The sequence below is a fragment of the Capsicum annuum genome, chromosome 6 (assembly GCF_002878395.1).
Source record: "Capsicum annuum cultivar UCD-10X-F1 chromosome 6, UCD10Xv1.1, whole genome shotgun sequence".
NCBI classification, from domain to species: Eukaryota; Viridiplantae; Streptophyta; class Magnoliopsida; order Solanales; family Solanaceae; genus Capsicum; species Capsicum annuum.
The window spans coordinates 34,223,236-34,247,856 of record NC_061116.1 but is presented as its reverse complement, the minus strand read 5'-3'; the positions used below and the strand labels follow the sequence as shown (position 1 = coordinate 34,247,856).

At 30.5% G+C, this 24,621-nt stretch overlaps 1 protein-coding gene across 1 annotated transcript; it reads right to left on the bottom strand.

Moving 5' to 3' along the window:
* Window positions 1–3,706: 3,706 nt before the first annotated feature.
* On the bottom strand, window positions 3,707–24,034 carry LOC107875087 (trans-resveratrol di-O-methyltransferase-like). The gene is made up of 4 exons (XM_047414363.1): window positions 23,873–24,034; window positions 16,551–16,603; window positions 4,322–5,213; window positions 3,707–4,209 (listed from the first exon to the last, which is right to left on the bottom strand). Exons 1-4 carry the CDS (start codon window positions 24,032–24,034, stop codon window positions 3,856–3,858), a joined length of 1,461 nt encoding a protein of 486 aa, XP_047270319.1. The 3' UTR covers window positions 3,707–3,855.
* Window positions 24,035–24,621: the final 587 nt, after the last annotated feature.

The window sequence follows — 24,621 nt, the reverse complement described above, 5'->3', positions numbered from 1 at the left end:
TTCTCATATGGGCATATCCCCGTATGCAAGCTTCGAATACTAAAAAGTAGTAAACGAATGATTCATCCATCCGATTTACCATGATAGAGTAAGACGACCCAGGATTCAATAACTCCACCATGTGGGAAAAAGTTGGCAAGCAGGCATATCCGTGCTCTGGTGTCCCTCGAATGATTTTCTTCGCAATTACACTTTCTTTTCAACACATCCAATAGCTTGCGTTGCAATGCAACTCCTTAAACATAATCCTTTGAATTTCTCTTATGCTTTGGACCCTTACCATCCCAAAAATTATTTATGTATAGTGAAGCAATCAATTCGGATGAAATTTTCTTGTGCTTGCGGGTGGCGTGTTCAACACTGCACGTGTGCAATCCGACATATTTGTATATATAAAATCGGTCCAAGGTTTCGTACTTCCTTGCCCGAAATAACCAACCACAACCAGGAGATACGCATTTTGTCTTCAACAATTTGGTACAGCTCTTCTCCATACGATAATCAAAAGACTGCCTCACCGCTGCTTCGTCTAGTAGCATTTTCAGCTCTTTCTTGTCGGCAAATATTTGATCAAGATAGAAATTAGTTCTGTCGGAGAAGAAATGTCGTGGTTGGGATCCCGTTCCACAATCTTCTTCCGTATCTTGTGAGTCTGATGAAATGTCTTTCATATCCATAAAATTATCTTCCATGTTAATGGGATGATCGTCATCGTTCTCGTAATCATTCAAATCATCGTTGACTATCGGGCGTCGAGGTGGGGATAGTGATGAATTCATCGGTCCTTCGAAGGACCGTTCAACTACATTTATCTTTAAAATAGGCCTAAAGTCATCTGCATCAATATCCATCATGTACAACGACACACGTGCATCATTATTTATGATCTTAGGATTCACCTTTTTCCTCGAATGCATTTGATAACTAATCACCACGTTGCTCGGTGCGCAATATAAATCCCCGCTCTACATTACGATTACAACCAATTCATCGTATGAAATGTTGCGGCGAATAGCAATGGGCAGTGTCATATTGGTAAAAGATTTTTATTTTCAACATTTGGGATTCTCCCATGAATCACCTGAAATCAGAATAAATTCTGCAATAGACATCCTATAATTAAGCTTAGATTGGTTATAGATTATGCTTAGGGTCTATGCCGGAATGTATGCACGGTCGATGACTGACGATGATGGGTCAATGACTGCACAAATATCTGTACAAAAACTTGAAATTGCAAATATTGCTTCTAATCAACGATCGTTGGATTTATGGAATAGAGAAATGAACTTGGAGTAGTCTGAGTTATTGTAATGTACTTTCTAAAGAGTTTTTGAGTGATGTGACTAATTTAAAGCTTTTTAACAATGGTAGAAAGTGAGTTTGAGAAGATAACAAACAAATGGGGTAAAATGGATTCAATGGACAAGCTTATGATGTTTGTGGACTGATTTAAAGTTGATTGCTGAAAAATAACGCCAGGATCGGAGCTTTTTTGGAGGGAAAGAACCACCTTCTATTTTTAGCTTTTGGATTTTTTTTTAAATATTTTTGGAAACCTAGATATTTTATAATGGTGGATGATGGAGTGGGTTGAAGTGTATTATTAGAAATTTGTAGATGAATTTGTTAAGTTGAAACTATTGGGTTAAAGTGTAGAATTACAAAACTTGTGAGTGAATTTATTGAGCTAGAAAAATTTGTGGTGACGTGGATTAAATATTCCGTCCATGCAACCAGGGATCAATCCCTGGTAGCACAATATTTTTGTTGAGAAAAAAAAATGTGGATTAAATAAGGTATATGATAAATTTTTTAAAACTTTTGACTAAATTGCTAAATAATTTTGAGATTGTCCTTTTTGACAAACTTCCCCAAGTTTTCATGTTCTTGAGCAACCTTTTGAGGTTTTTCATACACAACACAAACATAAAGGAAGATAAAGGATCTCCTTGTCTTAAATCCTTCTTCCCAAGGAAAACATTTGTCAATTTTCCATCTACCAAAATAACATATGCTACTGTAGAAACACAACATTATCAACATAACAAAGATAACTAGAAAATTCAGTCCAATCAGTACTTGTTCTAAGAAATCCCTTTCCACAAAATCATAGGCCTTATTCATGTTTTTCTTCAACGGAGATATATATGTTTCCTTCCATAGCCTTAGAATTTTTTGGGAACTTTTGCTTCAATTGTTGAATTGCATGTTCCCAATCCTCCATTTTAGTGAATTGTTATTCCCTTTACATGAAAAGACATGATTAATTAGGTATTAGAAATTACAGAATCCAAATTTTAGAACTGTGGGATTCCCATTTTATTGGGAGAATATTTACTCCATACATTTCTTTTACTTGGTTGTTATACCAAAAATAATTATCTCAATTTACTTATCTAATTTGTGAAATCAAAAGATTTTTGTTACTCCCTTCGTTTAAAAAAAAAAAAAGACTTACTTTGACTTGGCACAATATTTAAAAAAATAAAGAAGACTTTTAAATTTTGTGGCCTTAAATTAAAGTTGTGTCAAATATACAAAAATATCATTTAATCTTGTGGTCCTAAATATGTCATGTGAAAAGTTGAAATTAAAGTATTATAAAAAAAAAAAAAAGAATCATTCGTTTTTAAACAGACTAAAAAGGAAAGTAGGTCATTCATTTTGAAATGAAGAGAGTATATATTTTCTCTTCCTACCCTTAATTTTAAATAACTACATAAAGTAGGTGTCTGGATATGCAGTTTCGTCTCATAATTTGAAATCATGGGATAAAATCAGCATTTTGGCGTGCGATTTCATCTCATGATTTCAAATCATGACATGAAAATAACATAATATGATGATTTGGGAGTCCAGTTCACAATTTCAACTCTTCGAAATACAAAATTTGACTCATAAGCTTTTATTTTGATAAAAAATACTCAACATTTAAAATATTGCAAAAGAAACTCATGTTCATAGTGAACAAATCGTATTTACCATGTGAAAGAATTATATTAAAAAATAACTAGTTATTACTATTATTGATTAGTGGATCGTTATAAAATCATTTATACTTGAATGTTTGTAACGACGAAAATTATTTTATGAAAGGAACATAAAAATATACAATTTATCAATATCATGACTTAATATATTAGGATATTCTATTTATGAACTATGTTTTGTCAATTTGATAACATTATACAAGAACTGAAGAAAATTTAGTAGCTTTCGCAACTTGTGGGGTTTTCATTTTTATGAGAAAACATACAGCTTAAAAAGTTCAAATTGCATGTTTAAATAAAACTTCAACCTCATATCAAATGATTTCATATTGCATGACCAAACAGGCTAAAATAATATTAGTCAAATATAGAATCCAAAAACATCACAAACCAAAAGTTAATTTAGTAATATACACTCCTAATTAAAGTTTTCTTAAGGAATGTGTCAAGTAAACAAGGGTCAAGTAAAAAGAAATTAGTTTATATATATATAGATAGATAGATATATAAATCGTAGGTGATGACTTTATTATTAGGCAAGTAAATCTAGACCATCAAAAAAAAAATTGACTAGTGGTAGGAACTTGAAAATAGAGAAACAAAAAACGCAGATCGAATAGGATCTTAGTTTACAGTGAAATTATGGACATATTTTAGTTTATCTAGACAATGATCATAATAAGTCACTTTAAATAAGTACTCACAATCACTTATGAAGTAAGGATCGAAAATATCATAAAGAAGTTGGTTTATGTTGACATGGAAATGAGGAATAACTTTTCCTATATAACGCACGAAATGGGAATAATGAAAGCTATATTTTTCGCTAGATTAAGGGCAGCTCCTGTTATTAGTGGCATCATCACTTGACCGGTGTTTTATTTAATTTAGCAAATTCTACAGATAAAGGGAAAACTTCAATAATAGATCTCAATCCCAGCACAGGAATAATGTTGTAGTCTCCAAAGCCAGCACCAGAGAAGAGTTTAGCCCAATCTTGTTGATTTCTTTCCTTTCCAGAAACATGAACCATCATGAGCATGTCAAAGAAAAGTTGAGTTTCATATGACTTGTCGTCTCCTTTCTGTAGCTTATGATCTGTCAATACCATGTCAATGATGATCACCTTCCCTCCCTTCTCTTTACTTGGAATTGCTTCTTTGCATTCCTTCAATATTTTGATGCATCCTTCGTCACCCCAATCATGTAATACCCACTGCTTGTCATTAGTCATCAAACATAAAACATTAAACAAGAAATTTCATTGATACAGGGAAAAAAAATTGCAATGAGCATATATGAAATCAATATTTGTATTACAAAATTACCTTTAGTAAAATTTCATCGATGGAGGGAATGGACTTAAACATGTCTCCTTCCACGTAGCTCAAGTTCTTGCTCCCTTCACATCCTTCAATTACATGTGGCAGATCAAATACAATGCAATCTATTTCAGGAAGTGCATTGGCAATAATTTTAGCCACAATTCCAGGGCAACCTCCAACATCAACCAATGATTTCAGTCCTTCAAAAACTGCCTTACAATGTTCAATCACCACACTCATAATCAATCGGGAATCACTAGCCATGATTTCATTAAATTGACGGTTAATCTTTGGTTTCTTTTCGTCATATTCAAAAAGGGGCTTGACATGACAGATCGCAAATGGAGTACTAGAATCGTTACCGTTCTTGATCCATTGGCTGAGGGAGTGCCATGGATCCATGAAATGTGGTTCTAGTTCCATTTGCACAAAGGGGATTTGACACAAAGGCTCATCTTTAAGTAGGAGACGTGAAGCCGGAGTAAGTAAATAACCCTCTTCTTCCTTATCATTAACCTGGGTTTGACTAAGGAAACCTGCATGAATTAGAAAACGCATAAGACGAAAAATATAATCCAGGGTCTTAGCATTATTGTTGATGGGTAGAGCAGCCACCAAATTGGATAGAGTCATGGCCTGGCCATGAGAGTGGATAATATCTGGAATTCCAAGTTGAATAGCACATTTGAGTGACATGGAGTTAATGTAATTGAAAGTATGGTTCCACATGTGTGCCTGAGAAGCCAACATTTCTCTAGTCTTGTCATTAGCCAATGCAATATTTGTGAGATTTTCATAACAAGATGATAGTGGGTGCGGTAATGATGTAAGATTATCTGTGTATATATAAGAAAAAATGAGAGGACCATCTTGATTAGACTCGAGAAGATACTCTCTTCTTTACTAAAGACTAGATAATGAAGGCCCGTTTTACGGGCCCAATATTACATTTTAAATGTATTTATTGATATTTAATTAATTTATCGAAAAAAATATTTTTAAATAAAAATATAAGCACAATTCAAATGGAGCCAAAAAAAAAGGAATGAATGAAGTATTATATATCTTATTTTTAAGATTATAAATCTCAATTTTTATGAAACCTTACATATAAATATATTTATATAATCTAGTAACAGTTTTTTACATTGATCATTTAATGTACTTCAATCTTTTTTTTTTAAAATTATCTTTTAAATAATTATTTTGCGAGTTGACATTCACATCAATTATGATTACACCTATAATCCATGAGTGAATATGAAAATTGTGCGTTCGAAGCCTTATATGTATATTACATATGTAATTCTTTTTCATTTTAGAAAAACATTTATAGACTGATTTGATGATATCTTTTTATAAAATTATTTGATAATAAAAAAAAATCTTTTAATAGGTTAACAACTTTAAATTTTAACCCACTAAATTCATGTGTGGTAGTATTTTTTGGGCAAAAACTTAAAATATTAAAAACTTTGAGTATTGTAAATTTTGGCAGAGTCAGAAGTTTCGCTTAGAAAATTTAAAATATAAGAAAATAAATATATGAAGAAAAAAACTCAACATTTACCATATAAAAAAAAAAAAAATTTAGTTCTATATAAACAATCTAATATTTCGTGAAAGGAGATTCAGATTATAAACATAAATTTATTTAAAATATTACTTCGTAAATAATATGGTTGAATAAGTTGGGACGTGAAAGTAAAAATATTGCTAGCGGCTAGCCACATAATGGGGCCATTTAGAAAATGTAGACACATAAGCTAGAATAGAAAAAAAATAGCTAATGGAGTTATTTGTTGATATGACTATTAACTAATGATTGTATCATTTAAATGTGAAACGACAAATATACCCTTGGTCGCCTTCCAACTCAATCTTCTCTATAACTAGATAATTTTAAGGTCCGTAAATGGGCCCAATTTAACTGGTTACAAATTTTAAATTTATTTTGTATATACAAAAAAATTTAATACTATAAAAATATGATATTGCATTTTGATCAATATTCTACTGGTACCAATTAAAATTTTAGCATAAATAAAATAAAGTTACCTAACTCACAAATATTTTCAAGTATTGTTGGTATCTATTATGAGAACATTCATTTCTTAATATTCTAAAGCACGAAGGATTAAATTTTTTTGCTTTTCTATATCGCATAATGATATAAATTTATTATGATTTAAAATATAATTTTATTTGTTAGATTGAATTGAATCATACGTGAAATATTCATTATTCAAGGAAGTCAAAAATCACATAGTATATTTAATAAATTTTCAACAGTGTTCCTAGTTCCTTTATTTCCTTTGAAAGATCTTTTAAGTACATGGTTCTTGTACTTCTTTCTTCATTATTTTTTGCACATAAATTGTTACTCGTATAATATTATTAATTATTAAAATAATGTTACATTTTAATTGATACAACAACATATCCAATATATAATTTCACAAAATAGTTTTGAGAATAGTCACAAATATAAATTAAGAAATTCTTGAAATGACATTTTTACCCTTGATCGTCATTTAACTCATTTTTTATATATAAAAAAATAAAATATAATGAAAATAGGTTAGTATGTGTTCACGATTTGTATGAATGTATTTGTATTCATCCGATTTTAAAGTCCATCAATTTTTATGTATCCAAGAGGTTAGAATGTGTTCATGATATATATATGTGCGCAGTTGTATACACATGTATCTAAGGGATCGTTTGGTAGAGTGTATTGTAAAATATAATGCATGCATTAGTTAATGTGTACTGCTAATACCTTGTTTGGTATGACTTTTTGCCTATGTATAACTAATGCAAGCATTAGTTATACACTTTATTGTGTATTGAAGTAATGAAGAGTGTATTAGTAATACACTTTATTTCCTATGTATTAGTAATACAAAGACTTTAAACACATGCAATAACTTATTCAATGATCTTAATACCCCTCAATTTCCCTCTCAAAATATTTCACCATTCCTTTTTCCGCTATTTTAATTTGCAATAGTGAATCTTTTCAAAACGTTTCACAATTTCTTTTCCCACCATTTGAATTTACAACAATGAATGGTTGATTTAAATAACTATAACATATTTTTTCTTTGCTTCGAGAGTCTTTAAAAAAAAAATTGAGACTATTCTTAATTTTACGTCTTGTATTTTATTTTTGTTTCAATTATGTTAATCTGACAGCGTAACATTTATGCGCAAAGACGAAAGTCTTGCAATTAATCCTAAACCTCTATGTAATAGTTCAACAATACTAATTATCTTTAAAATAACAAATATGTTTGAAATAACAAAAGAACTTTGTTGCAAAAAAGTGTACAAAATCAAAGAAGGGTATTTTTGTAAACAAAAATTTCTTTTATAGAAATTATGTAAGATGTATTATTTCTTATATATCAAACCAAACAATGTATAAGAAATAATACATGCATAACTAATACTAGCATAAATAATACAAGTATTACTAATGCAAGCATTACTAATATATTATATTTTGCATTGTTCTTAAACACTCTACCAAACGACCCCTAAGTGTTTACTTTGTTGGATTCATCAAATTGATAATAGATACATCACATTAATGAATTTAATATTTAAATAATAATAATATAACAAAATGAAATTAATCACATCACATAACCAATATATATATATATATATATATATGTCTTATATTAATGAAATTAATGAACTTATTCTAAAGAGTAATAAAATGAAATTAATCAAACACAGATATATTACTTGATTCCCGCCTTATATTAAAGGATTTGATTAATTTAAATTTTCAACATTTTTATCCTAGCTTTTTAAAATGTCTATTTTCCCTTACATAGACAATCTTTTTCTTTTTTACTTCTTCAAATCATGATTTTTCTTAAAACATTTATATAACAAATCTCTGCAGGAAAAAATAAGCACTATTGATTAGGAAAAAAAAATGTGAGAAATAGTAACTTAAGTGTATACATTATTGACGTTTAATAATGAAATGAATGAATAATTTTTTTTAAAAGAAATTATTAATAATAATAAAATTTTAATATTTATTTATTCAAGTAAAAATCATAGAGTGATAGTTTTATAGATATATTTTGATATAAGTAATAAAAATAATTAATAAAAATAGAGGTATATTTTATAATAAATTTCTAAAAGATCGTCCATTTATATTATAATTAAATTATTCTTTAGAATTAATAATTAATGACAAAACTCGTTTATCCATGTAGACAATCAAGAATAAGAGATAAGTAAAACTTGAATATACATATATACTTAATACATGTATACTTAAACAAAAATCTTTAAATATCTAGAAATGATGAAAGAGAGCAAAGAGATGAGGCTTCTAGAATTTTATTGAGTATTAGCGTGAAATGACTATATTGCCCTTGGTCGTCCTCTAACTCACCTTTTTATATAATAAAACTAGATAATGAAGGCCCGTTTTATGGGCCCAATATTACCGTTTTAAATATATTTATTGATATTTAATTAGTTTATTAAAATTAAATTAATATGTTGAAATAAAATGCTAGAAAATGATAATAAAGATCACACATTAAAAAATAATATTTTTTTATTTTTATAAAATTAAACAATACCTTACAACTTATTTAAATTTCACTAATTAAATAAAAAAAAATGTGTCAATGCTTATTTTAACATTAGGTCAAACACATTTTCTTGATTTAAATAACTAATTTTAATATTTTTATTTTTCAATTTTATTTGAAAATTATACAAGAGGATAAATTAAAATTATAAGTGTTAATATATTAAGATTTTTTTATAAAATCTTATGATCAATATTTTGTTAAAATATGATCCTTTTACCTAATATACTATACAAATAAAAGTAAATAGCGTATTTATATTAAGGAGATAAGAGATTGTTCTTATCCATATAAACATATCATACATTCATTTTCATAATGAAATAATATAAAATAACTAAAGACACAGTATTGATAGTTGAAAATTATCTATAACAAAATAAAGCACAAATCAAATGAATATTAATAGAGTTAATTTTTTTTAATAAAGGGATTAAAAAATATATTATTTAATATTAGTTTAAAGTTGTTTTACATGCAGGTTAATTTATCTATTATATCGTACTCTCTTCATTCCTTTTTATTTGCTCTATTTGGGTTAGACACACACCTTAATCTCTTACTCCTATAAAATTAAAAGTAATTTCACTAATATACTCCTAATTAAATTTTATACCTCTTTCTAAATCAATAATGACTACATTTGTTGAACAAGGGCATAATAGGAACAACAACAACAACAACAAACCCAGTAGATTCCTACATCGTGGGGTCTGGGGAGGGTAGAGTGTACGCAGGCCATACCACTACCTCTAACGAAGTAGAGAGACTATTTCCAATAGACCCCTGGCTCAAGACAAAGGACAGTATATAAAAATATCAAAAGCATGGAACACGATAAAAAACATAGATATGTCATCAACAAAAATATACAATACTGTCAAACAAAAGACACCCAAGCCCTCCTACCTACTGACTACGACTCATCCACCCACCTTAACCCTCTATTGTAATGTTTTTCATCAATACCTTCCTATCCAGGGTCATGTCCTCAGTCAACTGTAACTGCTTCATGTCACGTCTAATCACAAAGGCATAATAGAAACATTTTGTTCAAACTATTTGCAAGATTAAAGTAGCAAATATTTAGGAATACAAGCACAACCCAAATGAAACAAATAAAAATAAATGAATGATGTATTATATATCTTATTTTTAAGATTACAAATCTCAATTTTTATGAATGTTTGCATATAATTATATTTATATAATATAGTAAAAGTACTTTGACCATTTAATGTACTTCAATTTTTGTAAGAAAATTTTTCTTTTAAATACTTGTTTCGTAAGTTGACATGCACATCAATTGTGATTACAGCTACAATTCATAAGTAAATATAAAAATTGTGTGTTCGAAACCTTATATGAATATTATATATGTAATTCTTTTTCATTTCTAGTAAAAACATTAACAAACTGATTTAATGATATGTTTTGTAAACTTATTTGATAATGAATAAAAAATTATCTTTAAATAGATTAAATACTTTAAATTTTAACCCACTAAGTTCATGCGTGATAGTATTTTTTGAGCAAAAAATTAAAATATTAAAAGCATGGAGTATTAAAATTTCTTGGCAGAGTCGGAATTTTCTCTTAGAAAGTTTAAAATATAAAAAAATAAATATATGAAGAAAAAAGTTCAACATTTATCACATAGAAATATTTTCAACATTTACCACATAAAAATATAAAATAATCTTAATTCTATATAATCAATCAAGTATTTCGTAAAAGGAGATTCTTGAGCAAAAAAGTAAAATATTAAAATATTAGAGTATTAAAAATTTTGGCGGAGTCAAAATTTACTCTTAGAAAGTTTAAAATATAAGAAAATAAATACATGAAGAAAAAAATTCAGCATTTACCACATAAAAATATAAAATAATTTTAGTTCTATATGAACAATCTAATATTTCGTGAAAGGTGATTCAGATTATAAATTTAAATTTATTTAAAATAGTACATGTGACATCACTTTTAAAAAGTTAGTTTAAGAGATCATGTATTTAAAAGTCTAAAAAATTCTTTAACTTTTATGCAATGTTGAAAGTAATAAAAGATAAATATAAGGGCAATATTTTAAGAGAAAGTATTTTAATTGGTAAGACATACTTGGAATGTAACTAAGGACTACCGAAAAGTTATCTTTTCCCTTAAAAGAAAGTTTTTTAGTTGGTAAGACAAAGTTAGAATAACTAAGGACTACCAAAAAATTACATTCTCCCTTATATATAGTAAAAATTTATGTCCAAAGTAGGAATTTGTTCAAATAAAAAATTAAGAATATTTATATTCTTAAAATAGTAGGGATCAATTTAGGAAAAACTTATGTCTTGATATTTCAAGGGAGAAATAAGAAAGTTAACTAATAGAGAAGATAACAAAACATAATAACCTTGGTAAAAATATAATGTGTTATAATATAGGCATTAAGATGTATAGCGGTATACAAATAGCATGTTTGTAAGGTATTTTATTTTATGTCAAGAAGCTTGAAAAAAAGAGTGAAGAAAGAGATAGTTTCAAGTTAAAGACCTTTTGCCTTTGATAATGAGTATAATTACAAGTTTGCCCTTGGTTGTCCTCAGCTCTCCTTTATATATAATAGAAACTAGACAATGAAGGGCCGTAAAAGTTTAACATAAAAATATGATATTGCATTTTGATCAATATTCTACTGGTACCAATTAAAATTTTAGCATAAATAAAATAAAGCTATCTAACTCGCAAATATTTTCAAGTATTATTGGTATCGATTATGAGAACATTCATTTCTTAATATTCTAAAGCACTAAGGATCTAAATGTTTTTGCTTTTCAATTTGCATAATGATATGATTTAAAATATAATTTTATTTGTTTGATTGAATTGAATTTTACGTGAGATATACTTTATTCAAGAAAGTCAAAAATCACATAGTATATTTAATGAATTTTCAACGGTATTCCTAATTCCTTTATTTCCTTTGGAAGATCTTTTAAGTACATGGTTCTTGTACTTCTTTCTTCATTACTTTTTGCACATAAATTGTTACTTGTACAAGATTATTAATTATTAAAATAATGTTAAGTTTTAGTTGATACAACAACATATCCAATATATAATTCACAAAATAGTTTTGAGAATAGTCACAAATATAAATTAAGAGTTGTTGAAATGACATTTTTACCCTTATCGTCATTTATCTCATTTTTTTATATAAAAAAATAAAATATAATAAAATAGGTTAGTATGTGTAGACGATACGTATGAATGTATTTGTATCCATCCGATTTTAAAGTCCATCAATTTTTATGTATCCAAGAGGTTAGGACGTGTTCATGATATATATATATATGTGCGCAGTTGTATACACATGTATCAAGTGTTTACTTTATGGATACATCAAATTGATAATAGATACATCAGATTAATGAATTTAATATTTAAATAATAATAATAATAAAACAAAATTAATCAAATTAAATAACCAATATATATATATATATATATATATATTTCTGTCTTATATTAATGAAATTAATGAACTTATTCTAAAGAATAATAAAATGAAATTAATCAAACACAAATATTTTACTTGATTTCCACCTTATATTATAGGGATTTGATTAATTCAAATTTTCAACATTAGTTGGTCATGTATCCGAAATCACAATATATTCGACTCTCTAATATACACCTACCTTTTTATAAAATTTTATGTAATATTCTAAAGTTGTAAGAGAGAAAATAATAAGCTTCAATAGTTTTAAAATTCGTGCAAGTTGCTCAAAAATTATTTACATTCTCAAATTTACTTTAAAATTAACATTTTCCCAATTTGAATAGTAGACATTTTCTCTTTTCTTATCCTAACTTTTTAAAATGTATAATTTCCCTTACATAGCTGATCTTTTTCTTTTTTTACTTCTTCAAATCATGATTTTTTTAAAACATTTATATAACAAATCTCTGCAAAAAAAATAAAAATAAATAAGCATTATTGATAAGGAAAAAAGAAAAGAAAAGTGAGAAATAGTAACTTAAGTGCATACATTATTGATGCTTAATAATGAAATGAATGAACATTTTTTTATAAAATAAAATTATTAAATAATAATAAAATTTTAATATTTATTTATACGAGTAAAACTCATAGAGTGATAGTTTTATAGATATATTTTGATATAAGTAATAAAAATAGAGGAATATTTTATAATAAATTCCTAAAAGATCATCCATTTATATTGTAATTAAATTATAATTTAAAAATAATAATTAATTACAAAACACGTTTATCCATGTACACAATTAAGAATAAGAGATAAGTAAAACTTAAATATACATATATACTTAATACATGTAATACTTAAATAATATCATAAAAGATAGCATTAGATTTTGTAATAAGTTCAAAAAAATTATTCTACTTATAATGTTAATAAACTTAAATAAAAATCTTTAATATCTAGAAATGGTGAAAGAGAGCAAAGAGATGAGGCTTCTAGAATTTTATTGAGTATTAGAGTGAAATGACTATATTGCCCTTGGTCGTCCTCTAATTCACCTTTCTATATAAAAAATACTATCAATAAAGAATACCAATTCATACATAAATTGATTTTAAATAGATTTAGATTCATTTCAAGTGTGTTTAACAAACGAAAATAAGGACATGGATGAAAGTTTTAATGAATCATAATGTTAGAAGATTATTTTTATATCTTGTCTTATATACGTCAAAAATAGGAGATTAATTTTATATAGTAAGCGAGAAATTTCTTTTAAAATGGTTTGTCTATCTGATGAGGAAATTTACTACCTCAAATAAGGAATCTAAAGAATTAACAAAAGTTAACATGATATATATTATAATAATTTAACATGAGGTAGTTAATATTACATTTTAAATAAGTTATTTAAAATAATTTTAACAGATGATTAGCAAGTAATTATGTTTCCAAAATTTACATATATTGTAAATCTTTGTAATGATATGTATCAAGTGAAGTTTTGAAATTATGGAGGGATTCGGTTATTGTGTATGATAGATACAAGCCTATTCAATAATTATGAATATTTTTTTTATTATTTTACTATATTATAGTAGTAACTATTTTATGCAATTAAATGTGTGGCCAAAATTAATTTTATTTTTTTATCATTTATGGAAACATATGTGAGTATTTACATATCCACTGATAAATTACATCTCCCAATATTTCAATTTATATAACTTTGATTAGACATCGAATTCAAGATACATGAAAAAACTTCACAATATTTATTTCGTGGTTTGGGATAAGAGGAGAGAAAGTTTGTCTGAATATCAAAATTAAAAAAATATTTAAATGGAACAAACTTTAAATATAATTTTTCTTTAAATATAAAATTATTCTTTTTATTTGATTCAAGTATATTATTTAAATAAATAATAATAAAAAAAGTGTATGATCACTAATTCTAAAGCTATTACATAAAGAAAATTTTAAGAAAAGAACTTCTCCATAACCTTTGGAAGAAAAATAGTGGGCCCCACTTCTTTAATATGTCACTTGATTTTTTTAAACTTTTCAAAGCGTAGTCATTAGAATTTTCTGGAACATGGATTTTTTTTTTTTGGAAATTCTCCACTCTTTGCATGATGTACAATAAGTTTATGCTGGACTTTTTGTTTATTGACAAATTTGCCCTTGGTCGTCCTAGTTATGGCTCTTCTATATAATAAAAAATAAAAAACACTAGATAATGAAGAACCCATTTTATGGGCCTGATATTACAGTTTAAATGTATTTATCAATATTTAATTAATTTATCAAAAAATAAAATTAATATTTTTAAATAAAAATATAAGCACAACCAAATGGAGCAAATAAAAAGGAATGAATGAAGTATTATATATCTTATTTTTAAGATTACAACAAAGGTGAAGTTGTATGTTTGACAAGTGTAGAAGAAGAAGTGACACACATGCTCAGTTGAAGTTAGTGTTGTTAAAGTATCACAAATGATCTTTATCTTTTACTTCATATTACACGACGTGTATGTGCATTTTCAAGGATTGATATGATGAAGGCATTTCATTCTATTATCCAAACATTGTGTCATCCTTTGTTTACCCAATTTGAGCTTTAATCTATTTTCTTTTATACCCCTCTTTTGGAATCATGATAAAGTCAGCAAAGTTCAAAAGAAAAGATATCGAGCAAAACAATCGAGTCAAAAAAGTTTAAAAATAGACAAAATAAGTCCGAAAGAAAGAAAAGAGAAAAGTGTCAAGAAAATAGAGTCAGAAAAACTCCCAAAGATAAAAAAGAGTCTAGAAAAGAAAAAAATCAGAATCAAGCAAAAGAACAAGTTGTCGGAACTACGTATGACCTGATTCTCCTCTTTCGAGGGTGAGATACATAGGATGCCCTACTTTGGGCTCAGTCCAACCAAATAAATAATTTAGAATTACCCAGTCAAAAGAAAATAGGGCATGGGTTAATTTTTGTCATTTGAGCCTCATGTCATTCTTTTTTTCTAACCCTATCCAAAAGTCAATTTACAACCAAAGAAAGACCTTCTGATCAATCTTTGAGAATATTAAGGATGAGGAAATGCAATTAGGATATGATAAAGCATTCAGGTACTACTTGTCTTCTTCAACATAAGAAATTAACAGAGAAAAAAATGAGATAGTCTTATTAGTGAAAACCCTTACGGGCATCATAAGGAGATGGTAAGTTGAGAGAAATAAAATGAGAGAGTCTTATTGGTGAAATTCATCATGGGCACCGTAAGATGATTGTGATTTAAGAGAAAAATGAAGATGAAATAAGAGAGTCTCATTGGTAAAAACTCTCATGAACACCATAAGGAAAAGGTGAGCTGAGAGAAAGAAAATGAGAGAGACTTTTTGGCGAAAACCCTTCAAGGTGTCACTAGCCGAATGAGGTTTATAGAGAAATTGACCTAAGGAATCAACTCAGTTTCAGGGCCACTAACTCAACAATAATTGATGGAAAGTTTGAATGGAAAGATCACACAGCTTAAGCCAAAAAATGCATGGCATAATCATTAGAGTTGATTGTCATTTTCAAATAAAATTTTCTTTATTTTCAAAAAGGAACAAACAATGTCTTTTCTTTCTTCTCTTTATTTTTATTTTTGTTCTTTTGAGTCTGTCGTTCGAACAAAAAAATATTTTTCTCATGTTTTTGAATCAAGCCATATCAAAATAAGTGAGAAAAGATTTCAAAACTTGCTACTAACTTCTTCAATTACACAAAGCAAGAAAAAAGGCCATCACATTAAAGAAATATGATTGCAAGTCTAAACAAAACAAGCAGTAAGTTTTGTTAGAAAATAAGTTTGGGGAATCAAGGAAATACTAAGATTAGAAAGATTTATCTGAGAGACATAGCAAAATGGAGATACCGTGTTTCTTTTTTAGTCACTTTTAATAATCTAAGTTTGGATCAATGGTGCAACAAGTTAATGACATATGCCATTAGTTGAAATAAAAATTAATGGAACAACTGCAAGAGAAATCACCTCAAAAGCCAAAGCCACAAGCCAACCACCTTGTTTTAAACTCACAAGTTTTATTTGTATAAAATAGGAACAATTACTACCTTCTAATCAAAGGCTTCAAAATGCAAATATCCAGAGGTGCAATTCCTTGTTTCTGCAAATGCAAGAGTAGTGTTGTTGTACAGGTTTAGTAATCATGATTATGGTAAAACTCATCCTCTTGTAACCCTAAGAGAAAAACTCTCTAATTAGGGACTTTCATGTCTTATAGCTAGGAGGTGTACTTCCTAATTTGAGTGTTTAATCCTAAAAGATGCACTTTTAGTAAGAATCTTTCACTTTAATCTTATGAGAAGGACTTATTGGTCTTAGTCATTCAATTTTACCTCAAAAGGTGCATTTGTTGATCAGAATCATGATTCATGTTCGTATTATGCATTATTGTAAGTTGTTGTGATTAGGTTTAGTTCCCGCAAAAGTTTTTGATGATAAACTGGAGCAAAAATAAAATTAATTCCTGTTATTTGAAACTTCACTTTAGGACCCTCCTAGAAAATGAGACTTTATTTTTCTGGAAAATGATATCTTCCTTTATCATAATCTTTGTGTGGGGTAATTTTGGTTCTAGTTTTGATTTTAATTTCAGGAGCCCGCCTAGAAAATAGGGTGATGAAATCGCAAGTCAAGGGCCCGCATGAAAAATAAGGTGATAAAATTATAAGTTAGGAGCCTGCCTGAAGAACAGGGTGATGAAATGGCAAATCAGAAGCCCGTCTAAAGAACAGAGTGATGAAATGAAAGTCAGGAGCCCGCCTAAAGAATAGGGTGATGAAATTACAAGTCAGGAACCCGTATGAAGAACAGAGTAATGAAATATTAAGTCAGAAGCTCACCTAAAGAATAGGGTAATAAAATCAAAAGTCGGGAGCTCGCTTAAAGAACAATGTGATGAAATTGAAAGTTAGGAGCCCGCCTGAAGAATAGGGTGATGAAATCGAAAGTCAGGACCCCGCCTAAAGAATAGAGTGATGAAATCGAAAGTAGGAGCCCACTTGAAGAATAGGGTGATGAAATTGAAATTCAAGATCCCACCTGAAGAACAAGGTGAAGAAATCAAAAGTCAGGAGCCCGTATGAACAACAGAGTGATGAAATTAAAAGTTAGGAGCCCGCATGAAGAATAGGGTGATGAAATTGTAAGTCAAGAGCCCGCTTGAAGAACATGGTGATAAAATTAAAAGTAAGGAGCCCACCTGAAGAACAGGGTGATGAAATTTAAAGTCAACATATTAAAGAAATAGCAATTCAGGAGTGCGCCTAGAGAACAGGGTGAAGAAATGGAAAACCAAACAATATGGTAAAGAAATTGTAAGTTGGGAGCCCACTTGGAGAATAGGGTAAAGATTTTCAAATTCAAGTTTAAAGTTCAGAAGTCCCATAAGAAATAACATGTTCAATGTTCGAGTTTATCTCCAACATCAAATTTTGTATGGAGAAAGAATCTTTTTTCAAGTTCAACCCAAAGAAGATCAGATCTTTTGTCACTTTTGAAAGCATCGGAGACCTAAAACAAGAATCAGTAGATGTTTCATAGATAAGACTTCTATAATTTCATTTATATTTTTTAACTTGTAATTTTTATTTTTGATATAATGACAGAGCCATGGACTGAAACCTCGACAAGAACTCATTTTACTCTCTAACTCAATATAGTCCCTCTCCTTCCAGCCCTTTAAGATACCTGTGGCTTGATTTTCTCATAACTTAGGTAGGTAGGATGTCCTAAATCAAGACTCGGTGGTACTATGTCCTTCTTTATCTCCTTTTTAAATAATGGTCGGTTCAAAATTTGATCTCATTGTCTACTTTTTTGTATGCAAACACTTTGTGTTTACATCCAAAGAGGGGCATGATGTAGACACCAAATTTTGTCCCTCCCCAAAAATGAATGTTACCATTTACCCTATCTTACATGCACCCTCAATCATGTGATAAGTTCCACACAAGAAAACAACAAATTCATAACCATTTTTTGAAACCTCACCCTAACAAATTTCACCTCATCCAAACCACCCAACCTCGTCCCCACATACCACTACCCATCCCATGTACCCCCTAGCCCCTCCCCTTGTCACGTTATTTCTTTCCTTTTCACTATAACTGATACACATAATACATAGATATATACCCACATGCACCTCATTTGCACCTCATTGGAAGAGGCCTTTATTTTTTAATTTTCTTCTACATAGAATAATAGCACACACACACACAAAATACACTCACACGCGCAATTCGACACATACTGAAAGAGGAGACCATATCATAATATTTATACACACAGATTTCCATTCACTCATAGAAGCCTCATATTCACTCAACACATACACTCACACACTAATAGACACACTTACACACATCGGTGGGAGAGATCGAGAAACAAAGGAGATAGATAAAAAACAAAGAGATGAGAGAAAGAGGGAAACAATAGTAAGGGATTAGAGAGAGTTGAGAGAGAAAAACAAAAAAGAGAAGGGTGTTTCGACAAGCTTACTGTGATCATATTTTCCAATGAAATTTCACCCAGAAAACAAAGCTAATTTCACCAGAAAACAACAACAATTAGTAACTTCGACTGATAACTCTAGTCAAACCTTCGAAAAACTATATTAATTCTAAAATCATCAAAACCCGACCCCTCCCTATTGTACTCTACCTAAAACTAGCCATCTAATCCAATAAAAAAACACCAAACTAGCAACTAAAATCAGCGACGATGCTATGAGTTGAGTTTGGATTGATAGCGGTCATTGATTCTCATCGAGAAACTCGAGATGGGCTCGATTTGGTCATTGGTATTTGTTAGAGTTGAGGGTTCATTGTTTGAGGTTTGACTCAAGGTTTTTATCTCCTCATTCGAATAATATTTAAGGGAAATACCCCGTGATACTCAGTATTCAGAAGACAAATTGTGATCAAGGCCCGAGGCATCAGATAAAGCATAGCTAGGGTAATTAGAATATTTTAAGATTTCATTTTAGCATTTCTTATTTTGGTTTGTAATAAATTAAACTGGACCATATTTTTTGATTTTTTTTGTTTGATTGTTTGCTTTCTTATTATGTGTATTGTTTGATTTATACATTTCATAATGTCATACTAGCCAATATACTCTACAGAGCAGCCATGGTTAGACCACGGGATCGAGGGGTGCCTAACACCTTTCCCTCAATCAATAGTATTCCTTAATCAGAATCTCTGTTCGCGGATCAGTTTTAAAGAGTCAAAAATCATTTTGAAAAAACATTTCCAAAGGTGACTTGACACACTAGATTCATGGCAAGTGGCGACTTTGAATTTTGATTGTTAAAAGTCCTTTTTGAAATAAATTATTTTCTTTTATCACTTAATAATAAAACTTTTTTCAACTTAATATGAATCTTTTTGGTAAAAAGGGGATGTGACAACAATGTTTGGAATGTATATACAAAATCTTTTTTTGGTAGAAAGGGTAGATATACATTAAACTAAAAAAGTAGTTATAAGTTTACAAGCCCTGTACTTCAGTCAGGGTTCTAAAACATAGTAGCATGGCATAGTCTTTCAGAATCAGTAGTTCTAAGTCTAATTTTTCTTTCAAAAAAAGTTCTCATGATGTCTGCCCAAACTGTTTTCTTTGCATACACCGGGGGGGGCTTCAAAAAGCATCACGACGTCAAAGATGCAACTCCTTTCCCCTTCTTTTGCTAGTACATCTGCTACTCTATTTTATTCTCTATAGTAGTGGGCCACCTCTTAGTTCCCTAGCCTTTTTATCCTTAATATGCAGTCAAAAATCAAAGCATCATAGTGAAGATTCCAAGGAGTCAGTATCAATTTCAATGGGGAGAAAATTATTTTGTTCAACGATTTTGAGGCCTTAATTGAGGGTTAGAAGCTCCATCATGTTGTTGGAGAATTTATGAAAACTTTTGCAGAAGCCTAGAACCCATCCCCCATTGTTGGTTCTAATGACCCCACCAATTCCTCCATTACCAGGGTTACCTAGGCATGATCTGTCTGTATTGAGTTTGAAACCATTGTTATTAGGGGGTTCCATATTATGTTAATGGTTTCTAGATTAGGTATGCAAGAGTCTTTCTTTGTGAAGTGCTTATATTCTATATCTTGGGAGTAAGCTTGGTGAAAGTTAGGATGGATTTTTTTGTTGTTGTAAGTATTATTGTTCCTGGCATTCCTAATGATCTAGAGGTAGAAAGAAAAGATATTATGCCAGTCAAGAAGGTGATCATAGGCAGTAGAATTAAAGTTTTTCCAGATTGAGTGCCAGTTAGAGGGAAAGAGGATGTTGGTAGGGGAGTTGGGAGCCATAGAGTGGGGTTTACCAGTTAGAACCTTTTCTCGAAAGGAAAGAAGGATAGGACATTCAAAGAATATATAAGTGGTGTCTTTTAAGTGATGGCCATAGATGTCCCAGTTATCATTTGGCCTAATTCCTCTCTATGAGAGGGTAAGGTTGGTGGGGAATCTATCATGTTGTCCCAACTATAGGAAAGTTTTGAGGTTGGGGGGATTTTAGCCTTCTATATCCAATTAATAGGAGAAGTAGGGATGATAAAGGTTTTATTAGCAAAAAAACAGTAGGTGCTCTTGCTGGAGAATAGGCTATTCCCAGTAATGCTCCAGATACGTTAATATTTGCTGGCCTTAGGAATGGTAAAGAAGGTGTTGGTGATGGTTTGGATATTCTCTTTTGGGATGACAATTAGGAGGTTTGTGAAGTCCCAAGTGTCATCCTTTCAGACTTTAGAGAGAGTAGTTTCCAGGGATTGTTAAGGTGGGGGGCCTGGATTATATTGGATAGACGTTCATAATGGGGAACCCATTTATCCTTACAATAGTTTATATTTTCCCCTTTATGGATGGACCGGAGGAGGCTGATTGGCAAACATCCCAATCCATGTGGATATTCTTCCAAGTTCTTGAACTATTAGGTTTACAAGCCATACCTTGGGGGCTATACTTGTTTTTAAGTATTTGAGCCCAGATAGAATTAGGATGCTTATGAAGCCTCCAAGATAGGCTGGTAAGCAGGGTGATGTTCCTTAAAGAGGCTAGTTGAAGACCCAGACCCCCATTGCACTTGAGGGTAGTTAAGGTTTGCCAACTCAAGAGGTGCATTTTTTTTGGGGGGGGGGGGGGGGTTGATCCCCTGACAAAGTTTCTCTAAACTTTTACAATCATCTTGTGGATATTTTAAGAAAGAAAAATATATTGCATGATATGGGTGGGTATGCTGGCTAAAGAAGATTTAGTGAGAGTAGTTCTGTCAGCCATATTGAAGAATTTGGTTTTCTAACCAGCAAGTTTATTTTTTAAGTTATCAATAATGAATTGGTAATACCTATTGAAAGTTTTTTGTGGAAAATAGAGAAGCCTAGGTACTTGCCAAAATTTTCCTTAGTATGAATGCCAAAAAGTGTGGCCAGTTTGTTCTTGCTCTCTTGGAGCAGTTATTGGAGAAGATGACTTTGGACTTTTGTGGGTTGATTTTCTATCTAGGGTGGTAGGTGATGCTTTTGGGAGTATTTCTGATGGTCTCATAGTTAGTTTTATTAGAAGCAGTAAGGAGAGTCAAATTATTAGCAAAGAAGAGGTGGGAGAATTTGGGGCCTTTTTTGTTGATGGCTATGGGGGTCCAAGTTAGGATATATACTTCATGATTGATTCTCCTGGAAAGAAGCTCCATGCACATGATGAAGATGTATGGTGAGATAGTGTATCCTTGTTTAATACCCCCAGTGAGGTTAAAGAAGGGGGTTTTCTCACTATTTATCAGAATAGAGATGGAAGAAGTGGAGATATAACATATTATGAAAGTGGCTAAATTTAGGGAGATGTTGAAGAAGTGAAGGGTTTGTCTTATGAAGAACCATTATAGCATGTCAAAGGCTTTTTCCAAGTATATTTTCAGAATCATATTAGCAGATTTACCTTTTATTTTCTTAAAGTGATTAATAACCTGTTGGATAATGATAGCATTCTTTGAGGTCCTTCTGTTAGGGAGAAAGCTAATTGAGTAGGCTGATGAGCTTGGTAAGGAAAGTTTTTTTCCTGTTGACTATGATTTTGGTCATAATCTTGTACTAGTATTGCATAGTCTAATGGGTTTAAAGTTTCTCAATTTTGTAGCATTTCTACATTTAGGAATGAGGCAAAGCTAAGTGGTATTGACTCTAGAATCGATGATAGAGGATTTGAAAGTGTCAATATAGAATTTGGTGGTAGCAGGTCCCATGATATACCAATACTTCTGATACATTAGGGGATGGATACTATCAGGTTCAGGGGCCTTGCAAGGCTTTAAGAAAAAGACAACTTTTTTTATTTCAGCATAAGTGGGTGCTATATAGGAGGGGATGATCCTCATTTCTAATAGAGTCTTAGGAGGAGGGATTGTTTTGGCATCTAATAGGAGAGGAAGACTATTCTGAGGTGAATAGCTTAGAGTAAAAGGTAAGGATGGTGGACTTAATGTCCTTCAAAGAGTGATACCAGTTACTATTATCATCATGAAGACTTCTAATTCTATTTTTTCTCTTTCTATTAAGAGTAGAAGTGTGGAAGAAACTAGTGTTAGAATCTCTTTCAGTAAGCCACTTAATTTTGGATTTGATTTTCTAGAATTCTTGTTCATCTCTAAGGATGTTACTAAAGTCAATGAGGAGAGTGGATTCAAGAAAATAGAGGAAAGAATTGTAGGGGTAGTAGGGATTTTTTGAATGCTAGCCAATCTAGCAATGATTTTGTTTTTCTTTTGAATGATGTTGCCAAAAACTTCTTTATTCCAGGTTTTTACAACATCTTCAAAGTAATTGAGGGCCTCAAAAAGGGGCATGGTGGAACTGAAGGATTCCTTCTCTAAATCAATGAACGTGATGTGAGAGAACCAAATAGATTCTATCCAAAATGGATTTTGGAAAGATGGTGTGATATAAAGATTAAAATTGAGAAGGAGAGGGCAATGGTTAGAAAGGGTTCTTACAGAGGTATCAGGGAAGATACTTATCCATGAGTTGTTGGCTAGACACCTATCTAGATTTTCTATGATAAGTGATTTCCTGTTTCTATACCTCTTGTTAGTCCAAGTGAAGTTGCTACCCTTGAACCAAAGGTCAACTAAGTCACAAGAGATAATGCATTCCCAGAAATAAGAGGCTATGTTGTTATTTATGTAATTCCCTTTAATTTTTTAGAGTCCTTGAGGACTTCATTGAAGTCTGCTCCAATAAACGAAGAGTTATGGGGCCATCTTTTATATTATAGGAAAAATCAGAGAGGTTTAACCACAAACTTTTCCTATTGTTAAAGTTATTGCTAGCATAAATTATGCTAAGAAACCAAAGGTGAGAAAAGTTGTTTACCTTGATAGAGACGTGAATAACTTGGGGAAGAATATCAATATCATTGATACCAAGGATGTTATTGTCCCAAATGATCACAGTAATCCCAGATCTATCCACAACAGGGGGCTGAAGTTGGTTGTTGAACCTAAGTTCATCAAAAAGGACTTTGTGATCACTCATTTTGGTCTCCAGCAGAGGCATGAGTGAGGATCTATGCATTTGAATTATGGATTTGCAGTGTTTCCTGAATTCGGGGTTATTATCTCCCCTAGCATTCTATATGATGTAATTTTTCATTATCATTGAGACTTGGTTGGATGGGTCCATCATTACTGTCTTTCCTTTCCATTGGGATGGTGAGTCTTGGTGGGCATGGGGATCTTTCCTTTTCTTAGAAGTTAGTGTTATCTTTGACTTGTAGAATATTTCCTTCCCCGGTGGTAGTACTTCAAAGATGAAATTTTTGAGTTCTATTAGGAAGGGGACTAGATGCATTTCGCTAATAAATTCCTCGAAGGAGCGTGTTAGAGGCCTTTCTAGAGTGTCTACGTCTACCCTTGGTGCTTTGAGGGAGGTAAGTATCTACTTCATCTCTCTATTATTTTTCTTTAAAGCTTGAATGGTATTTTTGCCTTTCTTCTATTTTCTAAAATAGAGTGGCTAGAGGTGTCCCCTCTGGAGTCCCCATGAAGGGAGAGGGGTAAGGCAGAGGAGGGATTGATGGGGTTGTCTTGGGGAATAAGGGACCCCATAGCTTTGAGCAAAAT

Excerpts from the sequence above, each read along its gene's own strand:
- LOC107875087 (XM_047414363.1), bottom strand. The coding sequence starts at position 24,034 with ATGAGTGATCACAAAGTCCTTTTTGATGAACTTAGGTTCAACAACCAA. Across the intron at positions 16,604-23,872 it reads TTATTCACGTCTCTATCAAG|AAACAAGGAATTGCACCTCT; the intron begins GTAAACAACTTT and ends TTGCATTTGCAG. Across the intron at positions 5,214-16,550 it reads TTGAAGCCTTTGATTAGAAG|AGAGTATCTTCTCGAGTCTA; the intron begins GTAGTAATTGTT and ends TTAGTAAAGAAG.